Genomic DNA, 19440 nt, shown 5'->3' with positions numbered 1-19440 from the left:
GGCCATCTGACCGGGTCTGTCTGGACACCTAGGGGTGACCCTCCTAGTTTAGGGGGCAGATGGATATCCGAGATACCGTCCGATGGTATCCAGGTGTAGCCTGGAGGTGCATCTCTCTGTCCATCTCAAATCTAAAGGACAATCCAAGGAGGATGATCCTCTCAGGGTCTTACAGGAGTTATCAGATATTTTAGGCTAGGAGTCACGAGGATGTAAGGGAACAAAGGAATTTCCCTGATAGTAGTTTGCCTGAGTTCCTGGGGTACAATGCCCGTGCCAATGGGGGAAGACAACACAAACACAAGGAAGTTCAAAGGGGGAAGGAAAGAAAGAGGAGAAGGTTCCTCTCGAGGGGCATGGTGGAACGTCAAAGGAATACAGCCAGGTGGGAAGTTAAGAGAAGGCTGTCTTGGCTTCCCCTCCTTGAATGGAGATTTTGGAATTCATTGATCCTTCCAATTAGAGGGTTAAAGTGCACTGAGGAAGTTTTATCATCAAACGTGATTCAATCTTACAGATTGTCAAATTATCTGGAAGCATGGTAGAGAAATCAAAGGAGTGCAATGAGGTGGGGTCCATCAATCTAACTGCCAAGGTTCCATGAACTAAGGCATATATATATAAGACAATAGGGAAAAGAACTGGGTGTTCAAGGATTCCAGAGTGGCTGGCTAAGCCTTAAAAAAACAACAACAACAAAAAAAAACTTTTGGCTATGGGAGGAGGGTGGGGGAAGGAGAGGGAAAGAAAATGAATCATGAAACCATGGAAAAATATTCTAAGTTAATTAATTAAATAAAAATTTCAAAAAAAAACCCCACACATACACACACACACACACACACACACACACACACACACACACACACACACACACACAAACCCTCTTATCTTTTGTCTTGGAATTGATAGTGAGTATTGGCTCCAAGGCAGAAGAGTGGTAAGGGCTAGGCAATGGGGGTTAAGTGACTTGCCCAGGGTCACACAGCTGGGAAGTGTCTGAGGGCAGATATGAACCTAGGACCTCCCATCTCTAGGCCTGGATCTCTATCTACTGAACCACCTAACTACCCCTAACCCTTTTTTATATCAGTAACTTCCAGATATCTCATTCATACAAGAGCCCTCCGTTGTAACAAAGACAATTAATCAACCAACCCATTTGCCCCATCTTATACCATATGCAATACTCTATATCACTCTCTTTCCTATTAAGGAAGGAACATGTATTTCCTTCTCCATTTCTATTGCCAATATTTGTCAAATGATTGTTGGGCTTCTTTTTAGTGTTGTTTTCAATTATATTATAATCATTGTCTATGTTGTTTCCCTAATTTTGCTTCCAACATTTGCATCAGCTGATTTTCCATGTGTCAATGGATTTCTTATGATTATTGTCTATAAAGATGTAATAATAGATTATTACATTCATGTACCAAAATGTATTCAGCTGTTTCCCAACCAATAAGCCCCCATTTCACGTGTATTTTTGAGGCAGGCACAGCATTATGTAGTAGAAAGATGGTCTTTAAACCCAAAAGACTCCCGTTCAGTCCTACGTCTGACACAGCCTGGTTCTGTGACCCTGGAATAGTCAAGACCTCTTTAGTCTAGTAAGTGGCAGAGAAGGTGGAGCCCTCCGCTTCCCCAGGAGACCTAACCTATGAGTTCAGTGAAATCACCAGATTCAGTCCCTGCTCTCTATTTTTGAGGTACCGTATTGTCCAATTCTTAAGTGTTTTCTTTGCCAAGACTTCCATCTGGCTTTCCAGACTAGTACTTAGCCAGGAGCGCATACAAGCAAATCGAATTCAACCAACACATTCTCCATGGCTGGGCGAAGGAAGAGGATCCTTTTCCTTATCAAATCTCTGATTCTGGGCTCAAAGGAGCCCGGGTTCAGCCTGCTTGGGAGCCTTACCCCAGAGAGATGAGGCTTTTCCTCCCTCTGGCTCACTGCCTCCATCCAGGCATCCCCAGGAGAATCTCGTAAAAAAACAGAAAGGGAGGGTAGAGCAGAGGTGGGGAAGCGAGGACCAAAGCATCAGTGCTGCATCCTGGCTGAATGCTATTTGTCTGTTCAGAATCTCCTTTCCCTGGTATGACACAGAAACCTCTTTTTGTTAACTTTCATAGGTCCGATCGTATCTTATTTCATTCCAGTCTCAGACCTGCCCTACCAATCAGCCTAGGAGTCAAGTCTCCATTACTAGGATGAGTGTCTCATTTCATTCCAATTCCAGGGTTAAAATGAAGAGCTACAAGGGGGAAGGAGCGTGGTCAGGCGAAAATACAAGAGATCCAAAGCCTGCCAGAGCTGTCCTGCTGTGACGAAATGATGTTTTGTTTGGCTCTCTTCCTCTTCCTCCTTCCAAAACACAATGCTCTGCCATTGCTGCAGAGAAGGAGAGCCAAAGCACCAGCCAAGTCATTGTTGGTCCTTCTTTGAACATGTTGCCTAAAAGGTATCCGCAGGGCCATTGGCAACAGCTGCTTCCTTTTGACCCATAGCTCTGTTTTGTACTGCCTCGCTGCTTAGGGTAACACCAAGTTGCCTTTCAATTCTAATAATCTGGGATTGTAGCTCTGGCTCTTATTTATCTTGTGTTCTCTTCTGACTCTGCCCGCTGAGAAAGTAAAGCAAAGGAACTTGGTACCTTTGAAATAATGTTGACATCAAGTGTTTTAGGCAAACACAAAGCAATCACATTCAAGTGGACTGTCTAGTTCCTTTGCTGTGAGTTGTCCATTTTCAGTTGTTGTTGTTTCTTAAAGAACAACCAACCAATAAGAGAACTACAGTATTTGCAGAATTTAATTCAATGAAACAGTTACATTCTGAATTCCTGAGGAGACTCAGTTCCATGCTTACAAATAGTAAGGATACAAAAGAAAGGCATGACTCAGTCATTGTTGGCTATCATATTTGTAGAATGCTTTTCATTTTGGTCTGATTTCTCAATGCTTAGCACAATGTCTTACTCATAGTAATGATTAAACCCTTGCTGAATTGAATTGTGCTCTTTGCCAGGCTTGGATCATAGATCTAGGAGGGGTCTCAGAGGCCATCTGGTCCAGCCCATTCATTTCACATAGGAAGACTTGGTCCAAGGTCACATAGGAAGTAAGTCATGTCATTTGAACCAGGTCCTCTGGCCCTAAGCCAGTGCTCTTTCCAACTGCTTGTCTATTTCTATGTCCATTCATTGTCTCAAATCCAAGAACTCATCTCTTAAATCTGAGATCTGAGGCAAGGTAGAGTGAGGGGGTCTTAGATAGGGAATAAAGACCATGTCTTGGCTAACGTAAAGATCTGGGGTGGGAAGAAGGATTTTGAACTGTGAATGGAAATAGAGTCATGATATTAAGTTAAGCCTAGTATAGGGGGAGTGTCATTCTGAGGATCATGGAAGATAGTAATTAGCCTGCTCAGAGACTGTCACTGAGGTAACCACGGATTATTCTGCAGTCATCAAATGCTATTTCTGTTACCAGCAAAAAAAAAATGAACTAACAAATAAGATAGGTTAGAGAAGTATAATATAAATCTATAAAGTGTGTATCTGACGCCCTCATGATAAAATTTTTCCTGAGACAATCCTTTTATTCCTTGAGTATCAAAAGGTTTACCAAACTGACCTCCAGATCCACCACCAAACACTGTGTTAAGTGAAAATGAGCCAAGTAAGCTGTCGCTTTATGTAGTGTTTTTGTAACACTTGTATCAGAAGCTTAATCCTGCTATAAAGAGCAAGGAAACACTTTGTAGCTCTTTCAGGGTTCTGTTTCATTGCCCCCACCTTGATGAAATCCTGAAACTTGAGTGTCTGGCCCTCCTGAATGGCCCCCAACTCCTATTACAAGCCTTTGGGCGTAAAAGGCTTCAAAATGTATAACAGTTAAGAGAATCGAGTACACCTCCATCTACATTCTTCCCCTTCATGGTGAGCCACTTTCCCAAGGATATAATCAGTCCCCCCTGGTTTATAATACTGTCCTGGGTGGGGTCCCACAATCTCAGAGTTCCCAGAGAGTTCTCAAATATATTGTTTTAAGCAAGTTGCTGATTTGAATCAGTATAGAGTTCCCTACTCCAAAGAAATCAGAGGTAAAGACCAAAAAAAAAAATATATATATATAGAGACTATTTTCCAGTGAGTGATATTTTCTTCCTACAACAACCCCAGGGATTCAGTCATGGCTCCCATAAAACTCAGGATACCAACTCTTTAAGGTTTTGCTCTCAAGTGTCCCAGAACTGATGCAGGTTCTACATCTCTTATCTTTTTCTTTGGGACTTTTAAGCCCTCATTCTGATGCCTCTAGCCTTTATTGTGGCTCTCAACTGTCTGGCCAGTATCCATAATCTTTCCTGTAGCCCACATTGTTGCTAGTCCTCATCTATCTTGTGGTCTTAAAACCCAGAAGCCACTCATTTTTCCTATTTCACATAAATCTGTAAGTGAAAAAAAGGGTTAATTATATAAAAAGGCTGGACTGGATTATATTTAAAATAGGGTCACTAGGAATTTAATTTATTCCAAAGAGATTTATTTACAATTTATTTACAAAATACAGAAAGAGAGAAGTAAGAAAATCAGAGAGAGGATAGGATAAGATATCTAGCCTAAGCACTAAGTAATTTACTCCCAGCCCCTGGCTCAACCCCAGCAGGGAGAGTTAGTCCTTAGCTGGTCTTGGCAAAGCCGAGGACCTGGGGAAGTCTCTCTCAAGAGGTAGGTCTCTCCTGAGGCTAGTTTTTTTCAGAAAATCCAGGAAAGGAGTCAGCCTTCTCACTCGCCTCATGTCAGTCCAAAGGAAGAGATTTAAGAAAACCCTCACCAGAAATAGGGTCTCAGGTCCAGTCAGCAGATTCTTCTCCAGTCTCAACTCCAAAGAATGAAGAACTGCCTCTCACAGGAAGTTCAACTCCAAGTAGAACTCAGTAAAACTCCATTCAGGAAGTTGTAACTCCCTTTTAAAGACACTTTCTTTTGCATCACTTCCTGTGCTTTCCCCTAATTCTACATCTACCAATCACAATTGAAGCTTTGCTTTAGGACTGCTCAGGGATAGTCAGTTTAATTCTGATTCATCACCTACTATTGCACACGTGGTTCACAGACATTACCACTAAATGATTAAGTGCGATGTTTACACTTTTGGTGATTAGATCTAAAAATGGGTAGATCTCCCCACTCAACTCTAGGTAGGGTGTTTACACTTTTGGTGATTAAATCTAAAAATGGGCAAGGGAGTTCATTTTAATTTTCACAATCAGGGAAGAGTTAATTAATTTCATTTTCACAATCAGGGGAGAGTTTAAATTTAATCTTCACAAACCATAGGTCTATAGTATTAAAGTGTTAAACGACTTTACTTGATATAGAAAATAGAAAGTTGGTCTGCAGTTAAGTTTTGGACAGTATTGGTTTCTGAGTTCTTTGAGGTTCTCTTAAATATAGTTTCTATAAAAAATTAATTTTTAATTTAAAATTTAATAACAGTAATATACCTGGATTTTTTATTTAAAAAAATATTCTAAAGTTCAAGAAAAAAAAAGAAAAGATCCAAAAGGATTGTTATCTTGATCAAAGGTGTGTTGCTACTATTTGGACCTTAAATCACACAAGGCTTTAGAAGAAATCAGATTCAGAAATGCATGTGTTTGGAGGGAGGATGGGAGGGAGTGCATACATGTGTATGAAGGGGAGAGAGAGTGAAGGTAAGGGAGAGAGGATGAGAGAAAGACGGAGAGACAGAGCTATATACTCCATCTGACACAGAGGTGGGAGTATAAATAAGGCCTTGGGCCTTCTACTATTAAACCTCACACTTGTCTCAAATAATAAAGCTCCTATTTCTTTAGTGATCTAAATGTCTCCAAGTAGATTTAGGGACTGACTTACTTTGAGTTGACAGGTCCCAGGCCCAAAGTAGCAAGTCTCCAAAGGACAGGGACAATCAGTCAGATCAATTAAATGCTAGTTTCTAAGAGAATATTGACTATAAGAAGAAATGGGGTTTTATTTTGGCAAGAAAGAAAATAATTCAAATTAAAAGGCCTTGAGTTGAAGCTATTTTCAATCACTGAAAATTTAATACAATCTTTTCTTGGTGTGAACAATCACATATTTCTATAATCCCTCACACCCTGCCCCATTCCAATGGAGTCTAGAACCCTTTGGAGAAAGATGCTTGTCTTTCGTTACCAGGATTAGTGTGGGGGATATATTTATGTACCTTCTACTTGACTATTTTTACAAGGTTCTGAAAAACTTGGAGTATCTGCACTTCTAAAATAAAATTTCCATTTAAATATAAGCCATAACCACAATAAAGCATTTTAAGTCATGTCGTGTGCTTTACCTCTGTTTCTATGTTCATAATAAGAATAACTTGATCACTAAAAGAACTTTGAGTGTAACATTGAACTTTTTAACTACTGGCAGCTTATTATCTGTCTCGCTTGTGTATATTTTCCTTTCCTATTTTTCTTTCAATCTTCTGCTGACATAGTTGTTGCTCATTTTACTATTCATTACGCTGATGACTGGGTTGTGAAGGGAAAGAAAAGAGGGGACTCAAATCATTCTTTTTTTTCCATTTATTAATTACTCTCATCTAAAAAACCTGATAAATCAGAAACTCTATATTACAATCTCAACATTTGGAAAATTATGCATAAGTTAAATTAAAAGGTTTGGCAAATAAAAAAAGACCTATGGAAAAGTTTAGGAAACAAAGAAAAAATCTTGCCCACCAATGTGAAATGTGGGTGCCTTGTTTTCAAAGCAATAAAAACGTAAGCTTAATTTCTGACATAAAGGGAGAAATTCTGTTTTTTTAAATATAACAAAAATATAACGATTTATATGATAATATAAAAATATAACAAAAATATAACAATATTTCCCTCTTCAGAAAGTTATCCTAGATCAAGGCATTCTATGGATCAGAGGTTACAAAACCATGGCTTACAAGCCCCTACCAATTTGTTACTTTTATACAATGAAGTAGTGTGCTGAACTTGAGTAGGGAAGATCTTGAGTTCAGATCTTGCCTCTAACATTTAATCTTCTAAACCATCTGCTTCCATTTCTTCATCTGTAAAATGGGGATAATAATGGCACCTACCTCTGAGTCATAAGGATCAAATGAAAAAATAGATGTAAAATCATTTCTAAATCTTAAAAATGTTACATAAACAATAGCTATTACAGCAATTATGATGTTGCCAATCAACTAGAGAATACATTAGTTCAATGCAAAAGTCATTTAATCAAAGAACATAGCAAAAACAAAAAAAAAGAATAGAAGAGATCATATGAAGCACATATGGCATGTGCTTTCCCCTAGGTTACTTCATCACTGGTATAGAAGGTCATATATGCAAAGAACTTTCATTGTTCAGTAGTTTTCAGTCAGGTCTGACTCTACATCACCCCATTTGGTGCTTTCTTGGCAAAGATCCCAGCATAGTTTGCCATTGCCTTCTCCAGTTCATTTTACAGATGAGGAACTGGGGCAAACAGGGTTAAGTGACTTGCCCAGGGTCACACAGCTGAGAAGTGTCTGAGGCCAGATTTGAACCTAGGACCTCCCGTCTCTAGGCCTGGCTCTCAATCCACTGAGCCACCCAGCTGCCCCCTCTGTAATATTTTAGGGTAACATCTAGTAACATCTAGAAGACCATATCATCTGCAGGGAAACTCTCTTCAACTTTGCCATCTCCCCAGCTGAATGGCAAAAACAGAACAAAAGAACTGCCCCAAACTCTGCCCCATTCCATATTCCTGTCTACAATACACACCATGCTGACTTTTGTGCTGAGCTGCATCCAGTGAAAACCTCGCTTTTCTCAAATATAGAAAAGCTTACATACACTCGCGTGGTAAGTTATTTCTTTATTGGGAATTTTTAAGCATCTTTACTGTTCAGTGTAACATAGTCTCTGTTGCTAATAGAATCTCTTTTAAACTTTAGAATCTGCTCAGTATAAAGGTCTGGGAGTTTTTCAGTTGTTCAGAATAATATTTTAAACACTTTCATTTATAGTCTGCTCTTCATTATTCATGTTACTCACAGGAAACGTTTCATCATCTACTTCTCTCCTACCCTTCTCAATTCTTTATAACCTTGATTCTTACCTCATCACTCAATTAAAACTGCTCCCTCCAGTTACCAATGAACTCTTATTTGTCAAATTTAATGGCTTGTATATATTCATTCTTCAAAAATCTGCAATATTTTACAGTGATCACCCCCTTGATCCCCTCAAAACTGCTACATTGAGCTTTGATTTCCTCCATGGACCCTTGGTATAGACCAACTGCTCTTATTTTCCTTGTTTTCAATGATGTCCCTTTTAAAAAAATTATTTTATTTACAGAAGAAAACATTGTGGGTGCCTGTTAGAACACTGAGTAGGTCCAGCCTGGCAAATATAGTGGGTGAGCATGAAATTGTCCATAACATCCATGAAATAATCCAAATCTTATGGCAGAAACCCCCACATAAGTGCATATTATTACACAACATAATATAATCCTTGGATTGAAAAACTAACCAAAATTTTGCCTGTTTTCAATCATTCATATGCACATCCATACACTTTGCCATTTTTTTAAAAAGCTCAGAAGTTAGAGTTATATGGACCATTGATGCCCCTTCTAATACTTCATGAAGTGCATCAGGGACAGTGATATTAAGGGTCCAAATGTAGTAGCTTCTCTGAATTGGATAAAACAGTTTATTATAAAAACTTTTGCAAATCTCTCTGTTTGCCCCAAAGGTCAAGTATTTGCTCTTTTTCATTGTAGTTATTTGTTTTTTGTTTTTTTTTTTTTTGTTAAATGTCTTCCTTAAGAAAAGGGAATGGGGCAACTGGGTAGTTCAGTGGATTGAGAGCCAGGCCTAGAGATGGGAGGTCCTTGGTTCAAATTTGACCTCAGACACTTCCCAGCTGTGTGACCCTGGGCAAGTCACTTAACCCCCATTGCCTAGCCCTAACCACTTTTCTGCCTTGGAGTCAATACACAGTATTGCCTAGACGGAAGGTAAGGAGAAAGAAAGAAAGAAAGAAAGAAAGAAAGAAAGAAAGAAAGAAAGAAAGAAAGAAAGAAAGAAAGAAAGAAAGAAAGAAAGAAAGAAAGAAAGAAAGAAAGAAAGAAAGAAAGAAAGAAAGAAAGAAAGAAAGAAAGAAAGAAAGAAAGAAAGAAAGAAAGAAAGAAAGAAAGAAAGAAAGAAAGAAAGAAAGAAAGAAAGAAAGAAAGAAAGAAAGAAAGAAAGAAAGAAAGAAAGAGGGAAGGAGGGAAGGAGGGAAGGAAGGAAAGGGGACACTATATAGATGTTGGTTCTTCTATTCATATCCCATTTTTTATATTATCAACTTGTTTAAAAAAGGTCAAATTAGGGTCATCTCAATTGCATGGCATAGCTTCAAGTTTTTATATATGTATATACAGACATATGTATATTATCAGCAAGATAAGCCTCCTTTCAATAATTCTGTGTCCCTTCTCCCAAGTTTCATGGCCTATTATTTGGGAACTTTTGTTCTAGACCAGAGATGTCAAACTCCTGGTCAACAAAACTCCTAAGTGTTTTAGCACCAGATTAAAATATAATTAGTAAGTATTTAATGAAACAAATAAAAATAATATAATGTTAATTTGTAGTTTTGAAAGTCAATATGCTATCTGTGGGGATCCATTTCTGTGTTTGACACCACTGGGATAGACTAATTATTCATGGGGGAGGAAGAGGTAATAATGATAACAAAAGATTTGGGATCGGTAATTATAAGAAAATATGGCTATATATTTTTTAATTTTTTTATTTTATTTGGTCAATTTCAAACATTCCTTGGTTGCAATAATCACATTCTTTCCCTCCCTCCCCTCCTCCCACCCTCCCTGCAGCCAACTCACAATTTCATTAGGTATTTACTTGTGTCCTTGATCAGAATCTATTTCCATATTATTGATATTTGCATTAGGATGTTCATTTAGAGTCTACATCCCCAGCCATATCCCCTTGACCCATGTATTCAAGCAGTTGTTTTTCTTCTGTGTTTTTACTCCCACAGTTTGTCCTCTGAATGTGGATAGTGTTCTTTCTCCTATATCGCTCCGAGTTGTTCAGAATCACTGCATTGCCACTAATGGAGAAGTCCATTCCATTCGATTGTACCACAATGTATCAGTCTCTGTGTACAATGTTCTCCTGGTTCTGCTCCTCTTGCTCTGCATCACTTCCTGGAGGTTGTTCCAGTCTCCATGGAATTCCTCCAGTTCATTATTCCTTTGAACACAATAGTATTCCATCACCAACATATACCACAATTTGTTCAGCCATTCCCCAATGGAAGGGCATCCCCTCATTTTCCAATATTTTGCCACCACAAAGAGCGCAGCTATGAATATTCTTGTACAGGTCTTTTTCCTTATTATCTCTTTGGGGTACAAACCCAGCAGTGCTAAGGCTGGATCAAAGGGCAGACAGTCTTTTGTCGCCCTTTGGGCATAGTTCCAAATTGCACTCCAGAATGGTTGGATCAATTCACAACTCCACCAGCAATGAATTAATGTCCCTACTTTGCCACATCCCCGCCAGCATTCATTACTTTCCTTTGCTGTCATGTTAGCCAATCTGCTAGGTGGGAGGTGATACCTCAGAGTTGTTTTGATTTACATCTCTCTGGTTATAAGAGATTTAGAACACTTCTTCATGTGCTTATTAAGTTTTGATTTCTTTAACTGAAAATTGCTTATTCATGTCCCTTGCCCATTTATCAGTTGGAGAATGGCTTGATTTTTTGTACAATTGGTTTAGCTCTTTATAAATTTGAGTAATTAGACCTTTGTCAGGGGTTTTTGTAATGAAGATTGTTTCCCAATTTGTTACTTCCTTTCTAATTTTGATTGCACTGTTTTGTTTTGTTTTTTGTACAAAACCTTTTTAATTTGATGTAGTCAAAATTATTTATTTTACATTTTGTGACTCTTCTAAGTCTTGCTTGGTTTTAAAATCTTTCCCTTCCCAAAGGTCTGACATGTATACTATTCTGTGTTCACCTAATTTTCTTATAGTTTCCTTTTTTAGGTTCAAGTCATTCACCCATTCTGAATTTATCTTGGTGTAGGGTGTGAGGTGTTGATCCAAACCTAATCTCTCCCACACTGTCTTCCAGTTTTCCCAGCAATTTTTGTCAAATACTGGATTTTTGTCCCAAAAGCTGGGGTCTGTGGGTTTGTCATAGACTGTCTTGCTGAGGTCATTTACCCCAAGTCTATTCCACTGATTCTCCTTCCTGTCTCTTAGCCAGTACCATATTGTTGGCTATATTTATTCTATTAAATTTATATTACCTCAAAAACTTAAGTATTTTAATTCAAGGAACAGATTAAAAAAAAGATTATATTAGAAATCCTTTAGCCTGAGATAGAGAATACCCTCATTAATTAGTGTATTAGTGTATTGTTCATTTAAACTTAGATCAAGAACAAAATTTTAAGAACATTAAATAAATATTTTTTATCTTTAAGAGGTCATCAAGAATAATGGTTTTTATATTGTGTTTCATGCCAATTTTTGGTTGTAGGACATCTGCAGGGGATTGTTTGGGGGGGAGGGGAGGAAGAAGAAGAGTGTTTGTGGTAAGTTTCACCAGTGTAAACTCCATTATCTTTAAATTCTTTATTTAAATACCACCAAAACTTAGATTCCTAAGGCATAAAAACAATGTAGATATTTTCATCTAGTGATAAAATTTAATTAGTTAAAAAAAACACATTGATTTATGTTTTCTCTGTAACCACACTGGTCTTTCCCCAGAAAAGCTCTGGTGCCAATGAGTTACATTTTCCTCTGCCTACAAAGCAATACAAATTTGACCAGGGATGGTAGGAAAACAGATTACAATGGGAAAAATCTCCTTAAAATGTAAAAATTTTGTTCTAATTACATGTAAAAACTACTTGTAACACTTAAAAAAAAATGTCTGAGCTCCAAATTCTCCCCCTTTCTTCCTTCTCCCTTCATTGAGAAAGCAAGCAAATGAATATAGGTTATATGTGTGAAGTCATCCAAAACATATTTTCATATTGAGTCATCTTGTAAAAGAAAACACAGACCTCCTTTGCCCACAAAACCCCCAAAACAATAAATATCATATGCTTTGATCTATATTCAGAATCTATCAGGTTTTTTCTGGAAGTGGATAGCATCTTTCATAAGTCCTTTAGAACTATCTTGCATCTTTGTATTTCTGAGAATAACCAAGTCATTCATAGTTGATTATCATACAGTATTGCTGTTTTTATGGGACAGTTTTTTCCTGGTTCTGCTCACTTCACTTTCCATCAATTTATTCAAGTCTTTTCACAACAGGAAAACTCTTTCATACCTCCTTTCTAACTGCTATGCCATGTTCTCCAGACCTTTCACTCAAAAGATGTTCATCTTTTTCAGACATACAACTTATCTATACTTTTTTGAAATATGGCAGCAAGAAATAAATATGCTCCTTTTGACTAAGAGCTTTCAGACTGCTTATCTGCCCTGATAACTTTCATTGCATCTCTCTAACTGCCGCCTATCTCCTATTCCATACTTTTGGAAATTAAGTCTTGAAACTAAAGAATTAAATCAAAATAAAGATTCAGTAGTTTTCTCACCACTGTTTTTTGTCTTCATCTGCCATATATGGCAGCAATCTCTTCTCTTCTTTGAATTTTCTTTGTGTCCCTAATATAACATTAAAAAAAGGAAAATAAAAAACCCACTCTTCCCTTTGTCTTCAGTATTTATTGTCAACCTCAGATTCCTCTAAGTTTCAGTGTTTCTGACATTTTCAGAATTAGGGTTTTTTTAGGGGTGGGGGAGAGTTGGTTGTTGCTGTTTTGTATTATTATATATATATATATATATATATATATATATACTACCCAGTTACTTTGCCATTGCTTTCCATTGTTATCTAAAAATTTGAGTTGGGTGTCAAATTCCCTTTGTATAAACATTAGTCTCTTTAGGCAGCTCCCTTTTATCATACTGATTCTAATCTTAAGCTTTCAAAACTTTGCATTTAAGAACTTAATATTGGAACTTGAATAACTCTCCCAGCTAAATTGGATTCTATCTACACTTTTTCTAAACTTTTTAAAACTTGTTTTCCAATCCATAGCTCATGTCAGACTATGCCCTTCTTTCTGCTCCTCTATCAAGAATTCTATAATCAAATGGTTGAAGTTCCTGTCATTTCTACTTCAACACCCAAGTTCTCCTTGTGTGTCAGAATTAGACTCAAAATAACAGTTCCATTCATTTCTTCTTCCATTTTAGAAGGTTGAAATGATCATTGAGGTAATTGACAAATTTAATAGCTGCTCTGCTTTTGGCAGAGGGAAATTTTTAGCAGGTTTGTTTAGCTAAAGTAACCCCATCACAACAATATTATGATTCTAGGGCAGGTTTATGATCTTCTTCCCAAACCCCTCATATAATTCCTCCTTCATTCAGATGGAACATGTATGTGCCCATGAAAATAATAGTTTCTGCCTTTGTTATCCACATGTTTACTCTGTTCCTCATCTTCCCTAGATTTCTATATATTTTTTGAGGTTTTTGAGGAAAGGCTTTATGTTATTTTTTGTACTCCTAGGGTCTAGCACAATTCCTGGCACATAGTAGTCCCTAAATACTTATTGATTGATCTTCTAAAATTACAAGGCTATTCTTTTAACTTTCTGAACTTTTTAAGTAAGGCATACCTTTCCACTGATGAGTCCCATCTCAGTGTCATCAGATGAAATGTGCTTCTTTACATGACCATTTCTAATTTATCATTCTCTACTTATACTTGTTGCATGTGTACATAGAAACCTGAAACTGGGTTTTGCTTCTGGCTTTTTTTCTTGGAGATTGACTCCCATAATATATTGATCCTGGCTTCTAGAATCTAGGTCATCATTTGCTATTGTCTATGGAAGTACCCATGAATTCAATTCAACTCTGCAACAATAGTTGAATGACTATAATGTACCCAATATTATACTATACATTGGATATAAACCAGGGAAAAAACAAAACTCCTGTTCTGAATTGACTCAAAATAGATCCAAATGTTCTGTCCTCCAAAAAGTCTTTCCTAATGGTCTTCAATTGTGTTCACTGCTTCCTTGATTCTTACACTATACTATATTACATTTGTCCATAGCCCCACCAAACAGTGCAAGCTCTTTGGGTAAATAATTTTTGTCCAACTACAGTGCCTCACTCATATAGTAGGTGCATAATAAATATCTGTGGTTGACATTTATTTTTTTATTTATTCATAGTCTGCAAAAGATGGACTATTTTTGCTGCTCAATAACAAATTTCTTAAAAATGAAATAATCTAAAAGATGTTTTATTTCTAAAAGACCCTAAAAAGCTACTGTTGTTAAAAACTGTATTATCATATCAATAGTCTCTAATGAATCCAGGTGCCTGAGTTCTACAGATTCATTGGTATGATTTTTTTTTAATCCGACTCATCAGTAAATAGATACTGAATAATTTACTCTTATTCTTGAAATTTGTTACACTATTAGGGAGGCTTGATTGCAAAACATAACCATGTCAAAGCCAACTCTTTTTTTAGCAATTAAAGAATGACCCTGGTACCACCTATTAGGCACAATGACTAGAAAATAATTTAAAGATAGTGTTCGTTTCATTTTTAAGTGCTTATCAAATAACTGTCATCACACATTTCCTTTTTCAAAAATACCAGTGTCACTGTTTTGTTCAAGAGTACCATGATTATTTAAATTTGTATTCTGCTTTATACTTTGTTAAATTCTTTCATTTAAAATATTCACCTATATTAAAAAGAGCAAGTATTTAGGACTCCCAATTTGCAGATGATGACATTAAGGCTCAGACATTTGACAAAGTTGCACCATTCCGAACTACATCAAGTTGTTTCTCTAGATTCATAATTACCATTATGTTATACATCTTTTCTTCCAGTGATAAAAGCTTATGAGAAGCTTTGAGACTTCTAATTTATACTGGTTTGGTTGACAAATTGTCATCTGATTGGACCAGTTCTTTGACTGGAAGGTTATCCTGAGGTCTTTCCACACATAGTTCAAAAACAGATTTGCTCACTATAATCTGCCCAAAGATGGATTCCTATTGGATAATTTTATTTAATAATTTCTTTCTATTTTTTTTTTTAAACCCTTACCTTCTGTCTCAGTATCGTATCCTATCTAGGGCAGAGGAGTGGTAAGGGCTAGGCAACTGGTATTAAATGACTTGCCCAAGGTCACACAGCTAGGAAGTATCTGGGATCACTTGTCTCCAGGCCTGGCTCTCTAATCACTGGCTGCCCCTTTATAATTTCTTTTTAAATAAAAGTTTTAATCTTTTGTTTTTACATAACCTTTATTTCCCAATACAGCCTGCTCCCACCAAAAGTCATCTCTTAAAAAAGAATAAAAATAGATGATAAAAAATTTCAGCAAAACTGACACATCAAATATATTCAACAGCATATACAGTATTTCAAATCTCTGTTCTTCAGGGATAAGTATGGCCATTATAATGATACATCATTCACATTTTTTAAACTGTTCCCATTTATATTGTTATGGTTATTTTACATATTTTCCCCCTGATAATTCATTTTGCATCAAATCGTATGTTGTATGTATATACTGCACATTAAAATAGAATACTCCATTAGGGAAACTATTTAAGATGAACATTTATTGGATATTTAATCCTTTTAAATAAACACTTTTAACTCATCAAATTAAGGAAACTAAAATTTAATTTTTGAAATTTAGCAACTAAACTTTATTTCAAAATGAAAAATTGAAATATCAAAATATAAAAAATATTAAAAAAATCAAAATACCCTGTTTACATGCCTAAGACATATACCTTCCAGTATTCTTCATAGTCATAATTTGTTACAGTGAAGTTTAATAATTTCTAAATTATATACAGCATAATTCTGAAGAATGCTCTAAGATTAGGTTCCAAATACAGCTCCTGACCTGTTGTCAATTATTGGGGGGGGGGGGGGCTTGCCAAGAGCATATGAATAATTATGATAAATCCAAATAGAATACATACTCCATGAAGTTCTCATTGAGAATTAACAATAATTAAAAATTTTGCAGTTTTTTTAAAATAGAAAGAATCCCACTAAAAATCCTTCTAGAAATCACTTTATCTCCTGCTATTAACTCAAACTAGTTGATATTCTTAAATATCTAAAGTCGATGATTTAAAATATGTTAATGTCTTAACAAATAAAGACAAGGTTTAGAGAGAAGAAACATGTAAACTATAAAAGTCCACAATTTAGAAATCTTTGGATCTAAAAACCAAGCAGTTAATTACTAATAAACTAGTGCTTACTGCCTTCACAGTGACTGCACAATTAGCACTTAATATTGTGACTGGGGAATGAACTATCTACAATCTATTGAAAAGACCATCTGCTTCTATAAATTGTTCCTTTATTCTTTCCAGGAGAGAGCATATTTTTTAAAAGGCACTACCCTTTTAATTGCTAGGTGTTTGCAGCCATGTTTTGCTATTAGGATTTAATAAGCCATTGTTTCAGTGAAATAAATATGTAGTTAACATCATATAATGGTTACTTTGGGTTATTTTCACCTGCAAATCTCATTTTCTTTCACATTGAAAACTCATTGTCATTTAATATAGCTCCAAGAAAAGCGTTTATTCTTAAGGCAACACATCAACATGTCAGGAGTATAACTAATGGTTCTTATATTTGAAGGTAGATAACTCAGAAACATTACGTGATATCTTTTGCCAAGATAAAAGAATCTACCCAAAGTATTGTGGATAAAAAGGCAAATGCAGATGGACATTTCGGTCCACTGATTAGCAGAATGTCCTAGGAGAAGAGTGGTCACAAAGGGTCAGGAATAAAGGGATGGATCCTACCACCAAATTCAGCCCCAATCATAATAAATACAGAAAGGAAGGCTCCTCAACTACATACAAAGATTTGTAGACTACCAGAATCGGGTTTGGGAATTCATTTGATCTTTGATTCTTTGAGAAAAAGAAAACTGAGGCCCAAAGAGGTTGCGAATTGCACATAACTGGCGCTGCCCCGGTCAGCACCTAGCTTCTGTTTCTTTCCCAGCATTTCAACTGCATATGAACATCCTGGAGTGGGCAATCTCCCCCTACCCCACAACCATGATTAATAGTTGTTTCTATTAAGAATCATAAAGCAAAGCCTAGCATAAAACAGATATCCAGCATAAAATTGTAATCTGAGGCTGTTCTTGCTTTCCATTTAATGAGTAAAAAGCAGACCAATTTGAGCTGCCAAACGATAGCTGTCGGTTTTTAAAGTGGAAATAATCATTTCCAACCCTCTTGCTTCCCCTCCCGCCCCCTTCCCATTGCATCTTTCTCGTTCTCCGGGGAGGCCCCCCCACATCATGTCTTTCCAATGTTGGGATCCCCCCGCCCCGCAACCTCCCCTTGACTTCCAATCTTCCAACGCACTTTTTGGATGGTCGCAGTAGAGATCCTGAGCCTTACCCTACAAATAACTACGCTGGGAAAAAACCCTGGTCAGCAGCGTGGTAGAGTCCCACTTGAACCAGGACAAGTTTCCAAGTGCTTGGTTCTATTGCAGAACGCCTTATTATCATATCACCTTCCTCTCCTCCCTCTTTTTTGTCTTTCCCTTCCAGGATCAAGCTTGCTTGGGTCGATCCTGATTAAAAGAAACCTATGAGAAAGGGGTTCTACTGCACCTGCACCACCACCCTCTTCTAGTCTCAACACTAGGGGTGGGTGGGAATCTCCAACTCTCTAAAAACCGCAAATGGACTCTTTATCCCACCCCCCGCCCAACTCCCGGTTTGGAGCAAGCCAGCTTCTTTTTTTTCCTCCTCCTTCCCCTTCCCGGCCCCCCTTCTTTCCCGATTCATCCCACCCCGCCCCTCCACCACGGAGGGAAATAAACAAGGTAGCGCGCGGATCCCAGCGAAGCCCGGGACTGGAGGAGGAAGAGCACGAGCCCGCCTCCGCGTGGTCGCGGACTGCGCTACTGCGCAGGCTCAGTAGCAGCAGGGTTCTGAACCCGAGCAGCAGGCTGCCTCGTCTCTTCCCAGTCAGAGTGCCCATACAAGTAACAGTACAGCACTCAACCTACTCCGCGTTATGGTACTACTAGGGTAGAGGGGGGAGGGGAGAGGGCGGGGAGAGGAGAGAGGAGGGGAGAAAGAAAGGAGGGTCAGGGGCGGAGAGGAGGGAAGGGAAAGTGAACGCACATGCGCCGCCCGCCGGTTGGGAGGGAAGAGGGTTGGGGGGTTGTTGGGGGAGGCTCCGTGTGCGAAGCCGTTTCCGGGTCACGTGTGCCCGTTTCCGGCGCCGAGCTGTGTAGTGGCGCAGCCGGCCGGTTTTGTGGCAGGGGGCTGGGGGGGGAGGGGGAGATCCGGAAGCCGGTTTTCCCGTTTGGCTCACCCCGCCCCCTCCCTCCAGCCCCCGCCCCGGATCCCCGGGCTCCTCCCTCGGCCAGCCCCCGGGGCGGGGCCTTCCCCCTCCCTGCTCCCCCTTTCCCTCTTTCCCCACGCCCCGCCTGCTCGACTTCCAGACGCTCCGAGGGGGCTTTTCACTCGGCTGCTTCTGCGGCCCCGGGAGCGGCGGGCGACGGCGGTAGCGGCGCTGCTCTCTCGTCAGCGGCCACAGTAAGTGTGTGAGAGGTGTAAACTCCTCGCGGGAGGGGCTGTCACGTGGAGTTGGAGGTGTTTCCCCCCCCTACCCCCTTTTCCTCCCCTCTATCCCATCACTCGCACGCGCGCTTGGGTCTCGAGCAGAGTCTTCCCCGTGTCTTTTCACCTCCTGGTGGACCGCGCCCCTAAGGTGACCCGCGTGGGGGGACACGCACCACCCCCCCAAAAATACCCCACCCCTCCTAGTTTTCAGCCCAGAGAAGAGATGGAAAGCAGCGGAGGCACTACTTGATTCTGTTCCCTATTTTGTGTGTGTGGGGTGTTGTGTTTGGGTTGTCTCAAGCACTCCTGGCTGGGGAGCGAACAGAGTCGCTTCCCCTAACTCGGGGGTCTCTTCCTGGCATCCTCACCCTGGCATGCAGGGATTCCCCTCTCCCCGCTCGCCCTCTCCTGGCGAGCAGGCAGGTGACGGGTTGTCCCCGGCCAAAATGGACTTTTATCTGCCCAGGGATGGAGAATTTGGGGGATCGGGGTGGGGGGCGCCGAGATCAGCTATGGGTAGGGGTCTGCTCTAAGGGCACTGAGCGCTGCCACCCGGGCCATTGTCTCTTCGATTCCCCTTTCCCCCTCCCTTCCTGGATATTTGGAGTATCATCTTTTGACTAAAGGAAGAATAGGAAAACAGCTGGGACTCCAGGAGCATTTTTGT

At 39.0% G+C, this 19440-nt stretch overlaps 1 protein-coding gene across 5 annotated transcripts in view; it reads left to right on the top strand.

Moving 5' to 3' along the window:
• Positions 1-18081: 18081 nt before the first annotated feature.
• AP1S2 (adaptor related protein complex 1 subunit sigma 2) overlaps positions 18082-19440 on the top strand; it is a 31252-nt gene continuing 29893 nt past the window's right edge. For 3 of the 5 annotated variants that reach the window (XR_008914253.1, XM_056808473.1, XM_056808474.1), the window contains exon 1: positions 18342-18746. Coding sequence is in view for 2 of the 5 variants with exons in the window: in XM_001364414.5 (XP_001364451.2) it covers positions 18220-18222 (3 nt within the window). In the remaining 3 variants the exon portion in view is untranslated. Of the gene's footprint in view, positions 18223-18341; positions 18747-19440 lie in introns of those variants that run through there. The other 2 variants (XM_001364414.5, XM_007500868.3) reach the window with 1 other exon arrangement.

The sequence above is a fragment of the Monodelphis domestica genome, chromosome 8 (assembly GCF_027887165.1).
Source record: "Monodelphis domestica isolate mMonDom1 chromosome 8, mMonDom1.pri, whole genome shotgun sequence".
NCBI lineage: Eukaryota > Metazoa > Chordata > Mammalia > Didelphimorphia > Didelphidae > Monodelphis > Monodelphis domestica.
Note: the sequence above shows the minus strand (reverse complement) of the source record. Positions and strands in the feature narration are given on the sequence as shown.